Source organism: Petromyzon marinus, chromosome 5, assembly GCF_048934315.1.
Source record: "Petromyzon marinus isolate PM22_M1 ecotype Great Lakes invasive population chromosome 5, UKy_Petmar_22M1.pri1.0, whole genome shotgun sequence".
Classification (NCBI taxonomy): domain Eukaryota; kingdom Metazoa; phylum Chordata; class Hyperoartia; order Petromyzontiformes; family Petromyzontidae; genus Petromyzon; species Petromyzon marinus.
The window spans coordinates 14,973,388-14,985,511 of record NC_133671.1 but is presented as its reverse complement, the minus strand read 5'-3'; the positions used below and the strand labels follow the sequence as shown (position 1 = coordinate 14,985,511).

The following is a 12,124-nucleotide window of genomic DNA, read 5'->3' as shown; positions in this document are numbered from 1 at the left end:
GCAAGGATTCATCTTCTTTGGTTCTTTCGGTAAAGTCACGTAGAATGAATCTCTGTCGTCCCGACAGGTCTGTTCCTTTCACCTGAAGAAGGCCACTTGTGTTGTGGCCGAAACGTCGTGAGAATTTTATTGTGTTATTTTATTTTATTAACTTATTATTTTATTCTCATTCTACGTGACTTTACCGAAAGAACCAAAGAATAAAAAACCTTACTATGGTCAACAAATGTTTCTATATGCAGTGGCAGCTTCGATTGTTGATATTTGATGGTTGATTTAAGTGACTTTTACTCCAAATTAATACAGGTATAATGATTTGGTCTCCCCAACTCCCAGCGATTTGATGATTGTTTTGTTTTTCACTATTACGTACGATTGATTTGACGGATGTGTTTTTTTTTAAACAATGTAGTGAATGACCGTGCCTCCGCCGGCTACAGGGCTGACGTTAACCTACCTATTCCCTACAACACACGGGTCTTTACGGAAAATGTTCATTGTTGCGTTTATCCCAAGATTAACAATTGATATGAAACGATGCGTTTATACACTCCAAATAATTAATGGTTTTCACCCTTTAACTGAGACCGATGGGTGTCTGCGGGAAACAACATTTTTATGTTGATTTAAGTTTAACATTGTTGCCTCTCCTGTATCCAAACCTGCACAATTTGCCCATACACGTCTGGCCACCATTAACGTGGAATTGACGAGTGTACTGTACATCCTAAGCTGCAGTGAAGCTTGTACTATGTTTAGGAAGTTCTCCTGTACGTCCCATATATGTAGCGTCTGCGGGCAAATGTGCATTCAAGTTGTGCTGTCAAGGCTTAGAATTATTGGGGGTAGGAATTGCTTCAGAATTAGGGAATCTGGAATGAATTCGATTTCTCAAGCTGGTATTAGCTTGTTTTTTGTTTACTAATACTGTACTCTGTAAAATACAGCAAAGGGGTTTATTTAAAGCCGTAGTCTTCTGATGAGATCTGGGTGGATCAACCTTAGCTTCCACAATGTAGACATTCTCGAGCCACGTGCAATTGTCTTACTAAATAATTTCTGCTGCTTTTAGGAACCAGTAATGAATGCATTGCTCACAAATTGAACAAATGGTTATTTTTTTCTGCTTTCAAGACAAATACTTAATCCAGTTTGTGATGTACGAAGATAACATTTTCTTCAAATGCAGTGCCACTCCTTTCGGTTCGTCTCAATGGAATCTCACCTTTTATTTAAACATGTTGATTGATTCATCTGTGACTGTCTCACCGACAATTCTTTATGTCTGCAGGATCAGATCGTCACACCCATGATAATTCTCTTTTTCCACTGAACCAGCGATTATCACAAATAAGAGGAATACATCGTGGACAGGCATTACATTCATTCTGTTATCTGCAGCACTTGCTTATAATAGAAATGAGGCTGAAGAAGACAACGATGGATGATATGGATGATGGCTTAAGACGATGATAAAGATGTGGATATCTTCACCGACTCTGGTTTTGTAGTACAGTGACATAACCACCGCATCTCTAAATTCTGAATGCTGCACAAAATTCATAGTCTTGGCAATTATCATAGGTATTAGTTGTGGATAAGAAGGGTTTTGGCCACGGATAATTCGGTAACAGTTCCTCATCAATAATTTAGCTTTTTCTGTGGCCTATCGCTTTATTGCAGATGTTTAACTTTAATATCTAATCGCATATAATTTTGCAAATGAGGCTATAGCTCTGAAACATTTGTCAAGTTATTTTTTATTTTTTTAGATCTGAAAAGTTATCTTCTTAACAAGATCGCATTCTTATGTTATTTATGTATTCTGGAAAGTTTTAAAAGTTCACATTTGAGTCATATCACAAATAATTATTAGTGTTTTTGAATTACAAAATATATACTTTGTAGAACTATTTTGAATCTTCATGAAACGAGTTGACATCGTTACATTTCTATATACTATACAGCACAGTATTTAAGATACAAATATTTAACCTTTATATACAGTATACATTTTCTGGCAAAAAGGATATATTATGTGTGGGAGGTGAAAAACACATTAAAGAGCCACGGTACCAACTAGATTACATTGTAGTTTCCCATTATGTGGAATAAGTTAACATTGGAAGTGTGTATTTTTTAGTTTGGTGGACCATCCAGAGTCCCCCTAATGGGACCCCCCCCCACCCCCTTGAGCATGCCACCACATGCTCACTGGGTATTTTGAGGCTGTGGAGCAGGAAGCTCTCTGCTCAGTTGCTTTGACACCGCCGACTGAGGAAGGCAGGTCCAGAGTGAGCCAGTTGCATTGCTGGCTGGCCCAAGCACTGGACTCCTAGTGGGCCACGGTACATATGCTTCAATCAGTAATACAATGGTACCAGGGTTGATACAACTGTAAGTTTGCTTTTGAGATTTTGTTTTAACTAGTCTTTAAACGTTATATAGCTGCGTTCTGTGTTCGTGACAATGAAGGTTTCTCAGAATTATTGATGATATCAAATCTGTATGCATGCTGTTTCGAACTATTTCAACGTCTTGAATCAGTTTATATAGGTCAATAAAGGCTGATTGGTTTATAAAAAAATAGATAATTAAATATTTATTTATTTCTACGTGACTTTACCGAAAGAACCAAAGAGTAATTCATGCAGTCACGAAAGCGTCAAATCAATTTTTTGAAAATAATAAAAAAATTCTTTTAAACGTCTGCTTTGCTGGTTTTTTTTCAACGTTGTTTAGTTTTTTTATCAGAGCAGATCTTCAATTTTTTACTCAACACGAGCATTTTTTCAAACCAAAGTAAATCAATCTGCCTGTATATTCAGTTTGGTTTTGCTGTATTACAATTTGTTTCAAGTGGATTTAGATTGACGAAGAGGAGGAAATTCAATTACTGTCAAGCGTCCGGATGGAACACATTTGTATGCCAGGCCACAAAAGGGGATGCTGAAGGCCCGCTTGACTAGCGGAAGGGCTCGGTGTGCTTAGGGTCTCTTTCATTCGCCAGCAGACAGCGGAGTTTGCTTGCACGCATTATGGTCCTCTGTGCAGAGGACGGGGACAAGGGGACTACCATGCCTTCCTCAGTCTCAGTGTCAGGCCCATCGTTGCCCTGCGACAGTTTGTTGGGCATGCTGCCATACTTCCTGGATAACTCCATCATCGTGCAGAGTGACGTTAACCAACTGTAAGTACTGACGTCGTGTGCCGATTGTTTACGTGCAAAGCATTAAAAGCAACTCTGGCTTAAAGCGGGGATGGTAAAATTTTTTTTTTATCTACCGTTAAATATTTAGTACGCTTGTAATGGTCGTTTCACGTACGTAGCTCACGTTTGGCACGCAGTTAGCCGAGCAATTATTCGTCGTTTTCTTGTGCTTTTTAACATTGTAAAGAATGCCTTCCGATGATGCAGATAGGGGAGAGATTTGGTCTGAACTGTGACCCGCTGTGCTTGCCTGTCGATGCGTATTGGGCAAGATCACAGCAGCTGCAGTCTGTAGACATCCACTGCTGGCAGAATTGCGCAAAACTGATGCACAGCAAGTGCTTCCGTCATTATGTGTGGGGGTTTTTTTTGTTTGTCCCAGGAGTGGCAGGAGGGCATTGGGCGGTCGCAACGGGAACACGTAATGACGCAGTCTTTGCGTGTTGGGAAGCACGACTCCTCCACAGCAGTGGGTTTTCTCAGCCGTACCCTCTCGGGACTGTTGGTAGGAACTATGCCCTGAATGTGCATGCAGCGGAGTGCACAAAAATCACACCCATAACCTTTATGGTACATACTCTTTGGTTCTGTTCGGTAAAGTCACGTAAAAGTATAAAACAACAATAAATAAAAACAAAAAAATTCACGACTGTACTCCCATGGAGTAAAGATTTTTTTTTTTATCCCCCACCCCCCCCCAAAAATTCTTACATAATAAAAACCCAGGATTAGTAATGTGTTGTTGTTGTAATGTCATAAGTACACTGCTGTATAGTCCAAACAAATGATGGAATATGGACTTGCGTGACTTTGTATGGCATTGTTTTTTCCAATAGAATGTTCACTCACCTGAGCAGTGTTAATGGTTCTTAAGTAAGCATTTGACTTTTATGGGACCTGCTTTACATAGTTATCTCAAGGCTGGGCAGTCTGTTTAATCATAATAATGATGAGGTTTCACCAGAGCAAATGTGTAAAGAGTACATGAAACATTTCGCTTTACTTCGGCTATATCCATGTCTGCATTTTCACTATTTATTTTGAACCGTTTAAGTGGGCATAGCTTGCCTTTAAAACTGAAACGCAGTCACGATAAAAGTTCACCAATCTTCAAATGTAAGACACAGTAGTTCCTGTTTACGCGAACCCACAGAAAACTTTTTACGCTGAGGCTTGCGGTTAACTGCATGTATGACATGCAGTGCGATTTTTTATTTTATGTAATAGGCATTGGTCGTTGAATTATTTTTTGCCTCAAAAGTTCTCAATGTTCTGAGCCTGAAAGCAACGCAAACAACAAGAGTGTTGTGCGTAGTTCGCGTCCAAGAGATGAACATCTTATCAGCATACAGTGGCTTTTTTTGCAGTCTGGACAGGAAAGAGCTTTAGTTGAAAAAAAAAAACAGGATTCCCAATAGCTGACTCTATTGTGCCGTAACCACATCGCTAGCACAATGCCCCTTTTGGGATTAAACAGAGAGAGAGAGAGAGAGAAAACAACTTTAGAACAAATTATTGCTGCTGCATGATTTGTCCTGCTTCAAATCAGCCAGTGACTTGTTGGACTTTTGGGCCTAAAAGCAAACAAGAGCACGATTTTTGTTGCGTGATTTTTTCAATCAGAGTTGTTATATATGATATTCCAGGGAGAAACCATTGCATACATTCAAGCAAATTAGTCGTTGCACATGGCAAGTTTCCAATATTTTGTAATAGAGCCGTGGTAAATCGTGTTACTTTATTGTGACTTATTTGTGAGAGATATTAATAGAAATTTAGATTGTGGTCTCCACCACCAGTGTGAACCGATGGTGGAGAGCGATACAGCTGCAAACTTTTCTGAACCTGCTTAAAACTGCAGTCCAGTAGGGTCAATTAATTGAATGCCTTTATTGGAAATGCGCAATGATTCTGCATTGATAGAATGGAGGCCTAATTTATTTGTTTTAAAAACCTTGTACTGTATTGTATTAAATAGATCATCAATTGTATTGATCATTGCCTTGAAAAGAAAGGGTTTTCAATTATCCTATGTATTATACTCATGTTAACATTGTGTTATACAGTTTCCATATAACCTACCTCTGATGCTGCACTGCTTAACGTTTTGAATGAATAAAACATACATTTCTGAAATATAAGGACACTGTCGTGTAATTGTACATTTTAACTGATGATTAATACATGATGGAACAATTGTCACGAAACATTCCAAAAGTATTAGAGCGTTCACCGGGTCGACATTGGCGAGGTCCTGACTAAGAGTTGGGACATTCCCACCGTTCCTAGCCAGGAATCATGATTTGATTATTTGATGAACTAATTCCGAATTGGATCATGGGCCTGGCAGAATTGTGGAAATGTGGTGAAGTGTGGTGGTGGTGGTGGTGGGGGGCGATGTGGAACCCTATGTGTAGCCCGGTGCAGCAAACAAGCAAAGAGCAAGGGCACCTGCGGCTAGCGTCATGGCGTCTCCATTGGAATCATGGCTCATTCTTTACGCATCACGATTCATTTGCGATACCGGCCAGCTGATAGCGATCCTGATACCAGTCGATTCTGGCCATCAGGAATCAATCACCCGTAATATTTTCTGTCAAGCTGGAATCAGTGATGCATTGCTAGCTAACCTAATCATAGCTGAATATATAGATAGGTAATATTTGTAATGGAATCATGCCAGAATGACATATTCAATGGGTCTTCATTGGAAGAAATCCCGGTAAGAATCTCATTACAATGAATGGAGGTTTTAACTTGGGATATCCCACAGAATGATTGTGATTTCTGCAGGAATCATCCAGGGTGAGTCACCTGCTTAATTTATTTTTCTGAAATATAGTGTGTGTCGTATTTTTTTTTACCTTATTTCACCTGAAACAGTTGCCACCGTTTATCTAGTGAAGGAAACGTGAAAATCCAATTTCCCCAAATAAGATTAGATTTTTAGTGAAGTATTGTCATACATTTTTCTTTCTCCCTCCCCGTTTTTGCTTTTTTATGAGTTCCACCGATACAGTATTTCAGAGCTGACGATGGATTTTAAAAGCATGGATCGTTTTTACTGTCGTCTAAAAACCAGCTGTACAGGATTAGTAGCTGGTTGGACCTCTTTTGAAAAGTCTATTGAATGTGCCTGCTTTCCTGTAGACCTGTATACAACTACCTTTCCAATTTGAAAACATTCCTATGATGTTATGTTTTCACTTCTCAATTGTGTGTTCGGTGAGTTCCATCTAGTTTTCCCTTTCTGACAGACCGGTGAAAGCATTTACTGAATTGTATTTTTCTTTTGTTCATTTAAAGTACAGATCACCCAGAATGTAACCGATCCCGTCAGAGCTGGGATTATAAGCAGGGTGGATGGAGGCTGGACATCGCCTGGATGGGTGACTATCATGCCTTAAAGACAGGCGTAGTAATCGTAGGAGGCATTGTGGGTGGTGGATGGCATTGCTGCGAAATCCACGCTTCTGCACTCCACCGCACTTTCACCAAACCACACGGACCAGCGTGAAGGAGTATGGTCAAATAACCCCCACACCATGGTTGGCATGGTGTGGGGAGGCCTCTCATCCAGCGGTGGATTTACAGAAATGCTCTTTACATGTACAGGTACGAGAGTCAACTTCATGACTACTATAAAGTACAGTTATTACTGTTCAATTAACATGCCTACTGCTGAGCTTATGCGATATCGTTGGAAGGGTAAACCTTCCAGCTATGCCACACGGATCATACCTTCCCTATATTTAGGCAGGCAAGGAGGGTGTATGTTGGCACTGTCGGCTGGGTGAGCCTTCCCTTATAAAGAGTGGAAACGAACTCCCCACTGTGTTATGCGTTCCTTTGTGCCTACCTATTCATACCTGGCTGATTAGTCAAATCCATTTGCTGGTCAAGTACAGTAATTTACTTAGTACTGTAAATTGTGTATATGTACATGTGTGTGACACTGTGCATGTGTGTGACACTGTGCATGTGTGTGACACTGTACATGTGTGTGACACTGTGCATGTGTGTGACACTGTGCATGTGTGTGACACTGTGCATGTGTGTGACACTGTACATGTGTGTGACACTGTGCATGTGTGTGACACTGTGCATGTGTGTGACACTGTGCATGTGTGTGACACTGTACATGTGTGTGACACTGTGCATGTGTGTGACACTGTACATGTGTGTGACACTGTACATGTGTGTGACACTGTGCATGTGTGTGACACTGTGCATGTGTGTGACACTGTGCATGTGTGTGACACTGTACATGTGTGTGACACTGTGCATGTGTGTGACACTGTGCATGTGTGTGACACTGTGCATGTGTGTGACACTGTACATGTGTGTGACACTGTGCATGTGTGTGACACTGTGCATGTGTGTGACACTGTGCATGTGTGTGACACTGTGCATGTGTGTGACACTGTGCATGTGTGTGACACTGACACTTTGGGGAGCGGTGGTGTAGTGGTTAGCGCGCTGCGCTACGAACCTGGCGACCCGGGTTCGATTCCCGCTCACGGCCAACACCCAGTGACGATTATCTGAACCGGTCCTGGGCCTCCCCTAGGTCGACTCAGCCTCAAATGAGTACCTGGTGCGATATGTAAACATTGCCACTGGGGAGACAAAGGCGGCCGGGCGTGGTGTTGGCCACCCACCCCCTCGTGTGCTGTGCTGGCCTTCATAGGTGCTCGCTAACAGCACTTGCCCCTACAGTCTGTTAAGGCTATACGGGGGATCTTTTTTGTGTAATTCTGTATCATTCGACTTTGATGGAGCCGAGACGTAAAATGCAAAGGCCCATTCGTTGCAGGGGAAGGATTTTAAATATGTGGACACCACTAGGACATTTTATTGGAAAACTTGTCCGTGATATTTTCAGACATTGGCTAAGTCATGTAAAGAATGCTATTACATCTTTTAAATACACAATTGGGCACACTCAACTCTTTTTTAAGGCGTTTCTGCTGTTGCTGAGCAATGCAGCTCACTTTCAATGGTGGCAGTCATAAGGACACAAACTAGCATGCCATTGTTTCCGAGACAAGGAGGCGACTGTAAACAAGACCATATTGACTCATGCCCAAGGACAACTGCTGTATATAAACTTGTAGCTCTTCAAAAAATGTAAGGCTACGAATACTGACCAGTTCTTTACGGTGAATCTAGTTTTAGTAATCCTAGAACTTAAGATAGTTAACAGTTGCGATTGAATAACATTCCCTAAACTAAACAATTTTTTTATTTAACCAGGTAAGGCTCACTGAGCTATATAGCTCTTTTTCTGAAGCGACCTGGCCACAAATCATAGCTCAACGAAGTGACCTATGTGGAAATTTATAGCAGCCAAATACTCTAAACGCATGGTTCTCAATGCGGAAGGAAAAACCGGAGGACCTGGAGAAAAATCCACGCTACCACGGGGAGAGAGACATGCTAACTCCGAATATACAAGCGTCAGGGTCGGAATCGAACCCACGACCTCCTGTATACCTAGCACGGGCGTTAACATCTCATCACCTTGGCACCGCTTACACAGATGTTGTCTTGTAAGATATACTCGCCGCCACCATAGGAATGTAGACTTTCCACAACTGGCTTAACGCTGGATACAGAAGGTCAGTGTCCCCATGATCGTTCGAGTGCAAAACCACTGTCTCTTGTGACACTTAAAAACACTTAGGTGAGCTGGTCATTGCATGAACTTTTCTGCTGACTTTTGGTTCATGTTTTGCTTCAGGCTCACACATGCACTTTAACATTCAGCTCTGTGATATTGGTTTTGGGTTACTTGTCAATGATGAGGTGTCTTGATTTAATTACAAAATTCTCAGCTGCTGTAATTGCATAAATGTTTCAAGCAATGTTGTTAGAATATTGTGGCATGGGACTTTGTGCTTTGCCATAGTACGATATCATGCAGCATCATTTTACACATTATGCAGTGTATGTATATATGTTGAACTTCTTTCACACCGTACGTAGACAACCGTGCGAATCAACATGAACTTTGGCTAAATTGGACTTGTAATAATTAAACAAAGCAAGCTTTAAGTCAAGATTTAAACAAAGCAGTTATAATGAAATGAGTTTTCAATCTGAATTTAAAAGTGCAAAGCGCCAGCATTTCCAGATGGCCACAGAAGCACATCTGAAAGCGCGCGATGCAGTGACTGTCTGTTTGATGGCTAGCCAAAAGCCACTGTGAGGATGACCGGAATCCGAGTGATGGTTTAGCTTCTTGACGAGATCAGCAAGGTATTGTGGCTCATTTAATGTGACACAGTTGTTGCATTTCCTGATATTTCAGATGATACTATTATCCCTTTCGTCATTCATTTCCCAAGCCCAACTGATTAACCTAATTATACTCAATTCGGTCACTTCAGATAATCAAAATGGTACATTTCACATTAAATTCTAAGGCATTACAAAATTGTCACTTTTTATACTCACGATGAATGGAATATCCAACAGTTGAGGTGACCGCATGGCTAAGAGGACAGTGCTGAGCTGCCACTGCTGGATGTCGAGGCAAGATGTCCATTAAAGTGGGTGCTCAAATCCAATGAGTTGATGTTCTCATCGTGGTCCCCAAGAACACTGTGATATCAACTTCTGCAGGCCGTTGTCTAACACAGGGTAATACACTGCTCTTTGAGAGTTCTCGATGGAATGTCTCTTAGCATGATCTCTTAGCATGATTGGGGACAAAAACAAAATCAATCCCACAGATGGATTAAAAGAGAAATCAAGTCCGAATTAACATTCTGCAATTTTGTGTTGCCAAAAAGGACCAGGGACTTCTATTATTAGTGTGTTGCTAGGCCAGTTTTAGATGGTGCATATATATAGTCTGCTTGTGGGTCACTCACTGCTGCGGCGGGTTCCCAGTAAAGATTGGCATAATGAATGTTTATAAGTGTCTGTGTCTGACCTGTGTAGAGATACATATCGCCTGTCATTCTCAACTATGGTTCAGCACAGTGTTGTATACTTTGCTCCCGAGCGACGCCTGTGTCTTTGAAGGGCTTTATTAAAGTGACAGTGCTGAAAAATTAGTGGTTCCGTGAAGTTTTTTTTTTCCAGCGTTGACTCAGCAATTTCATTTATTTGCTTAGCCGTTGAATTGACTTCTTAATTTTCGCGGAGCAACCTGATTATAAGTTGTTATGAGAGAAAACAATTGATTGCCTTTTCGTTGATGAAAGGTATTCAGGTAAATAGTACTTGCAATCTATAGGGGTTGTATGTGGCTCTGTGATGTTTGTTTATCAGAGTGTACAGCTTGTAATTAGGAGGTCACAGGTTCACTTTGTTGGTGGGTTTCAATTGAGTTCTCTTACCCCTCAGGATCTATTAAATAAGTACCAATGTTGAAAGTGAAGAGTGCTTTTGCGATGTATTTATTATGGATACATCAGGGGTCGGGAACCTGCAGCTCCGGATCCGCATGTGGCTCTTTAAGGACCGATTCATGACGTCATTTATTAAGGGCCGTCTTGTAGTTCACATGAATTGTTGCGGCTCTTGATATTTAGAGGTGTTTTTTTTTTACTGAATTCGAAAAACAAATATCTCTTGCTGTTTTGGTTGCCGGCCCCTGAGATATACTCGCCACCATTAGCGATGGTGCAGTGGGCCTAGAGCACTAAGGTCCCCAAGCTCGGTGACCAGAGATTGATTTCCGGATACGGTCATCGTCAGTGGTGAGTGGTGGCCGAACTGGCCTGGGCTCCCCCCCTCTCCCCTCCGCCTTCACCAACCCGCAATGACCAGCGTGGTGAAGTATGGTCTTACAACCCCTGACTGGCATGGGAAGGACTTCATTCATCAGTTGATAGACAAGGGACTGACTTTCTTTTTTTCGATACCACCATAGGAATGTGGAATTTCCACCGCTGGCTTTGGACTTTAAACAAGAAATGGTTACGATCTCACACAGGCTTAAGTGGGGGCATCGCTTTAACTTGTTTGGTATGAATTTACTTGTGCTAATAGTGTATTGGTCTTTTAACGCCATGCTTTTGGCATTATATAAGTGTCCGTATGAGTGGCATAAATGCTGGAACTTGTGCTGGATGTACTGCATACTGGTATTTGTTTCCATTGCTTTGGAAAAAAGATTACTCAATCACTGGGGAGTTGAGTTGTACCCTATGAAGGACTGTGTGTCCCTGTTTAGGAGTTGTCTGGTAACTCGCTTCAACATTTGCTTTGCGATACCTTCGATGTGAAATGTTTATTATGATTGCACAGTTCTAAAGGAAGCATGTTTTGGTGCTGTGTGGTTCATTAGGCACTATGGCTGTAGTGATACATCAATTCATCGATTCAAATATATTCCAATGCTTAGGATGAAGGTATTGAACTGTGCTTGTAATTATCGATTTTTTCCGATTCGCATACATTCTGTATTCATATGACCCCTGCAGCCACAAAAGGGGCTACGTTTATTGTTTGCTGCAATGCTAAAGGTAATAATTCTTAATATTTATTTCTTGCGTTTAAGCTTGCCACGGAATTGTGACAGTAGAATCACTAGAAAGGATGTTTTTTTAATGTTACGATTAGATAACTATGAACATAGCTTACAATTGTCTTGCCATTGCTGATGACGTGCATTGTGAATATAAACCAACTCTCGTGATATATGTGCTTCTCAAAGACTCAAAGCAATAAATGCTTTGGCCTGTTAAGCTATCGTGAACTGTACAATATGAAAACCTCTTCCAGTGTTGCATGGTACTTGTATAATAGCTAACCTAGTAAGATGTAAGATATTAGTTGTTTTGAATACTTTAGTCTCAACATACTACAGGATGTGTGCGTGTCATTTGCAAAGATATATCATCGCTGGTTAAAGCTCGATATTTGACAAGTGGCCAGGCGGAGGTGGTTGTGGCCTCA

The 12,124-nt window shown here is 41.1% G+C and overlaps 1 protein-coding gene across 3 annotated transcripts in view; it reads left to right on the top strand.

The window, feature by feature from the left end:
* The window catches only part of LOC116939112 (protein phosphatase Slingshot homolog 2-like), a 59,278-nt gene that overhangs the window by 21,990 nt on the left and 25,164 nt on the right, over nucleotides 1-12,124 (top strand). Inside the window, exons 1-2 of one of the 3 annotated variants that reach the window (XM_032947070.2) lie at nucleotides 159-2,397; nucleotides 2,861-3,190. The exons of 1 other annotated variant lie outside the window; for it this stretch is intronic. In XM_032947070.2, the coding sequence (XP_032802961.1) occupies nucleotides 3,039-3,190 (152 nt within the window). In that variant the 5' untranslated portion in view covers nucleotides 159-2,397; nucleotides 2,861-3,038. Of the gene's footprint in view, nucleotides 1-158; nucleotides 2,398-2,860; nucleotides 3,191-12,124 lie in introns of those variants that run through there. One more of the 3 variants, XM_032947073.2, reaches the window with a different exon arrangement.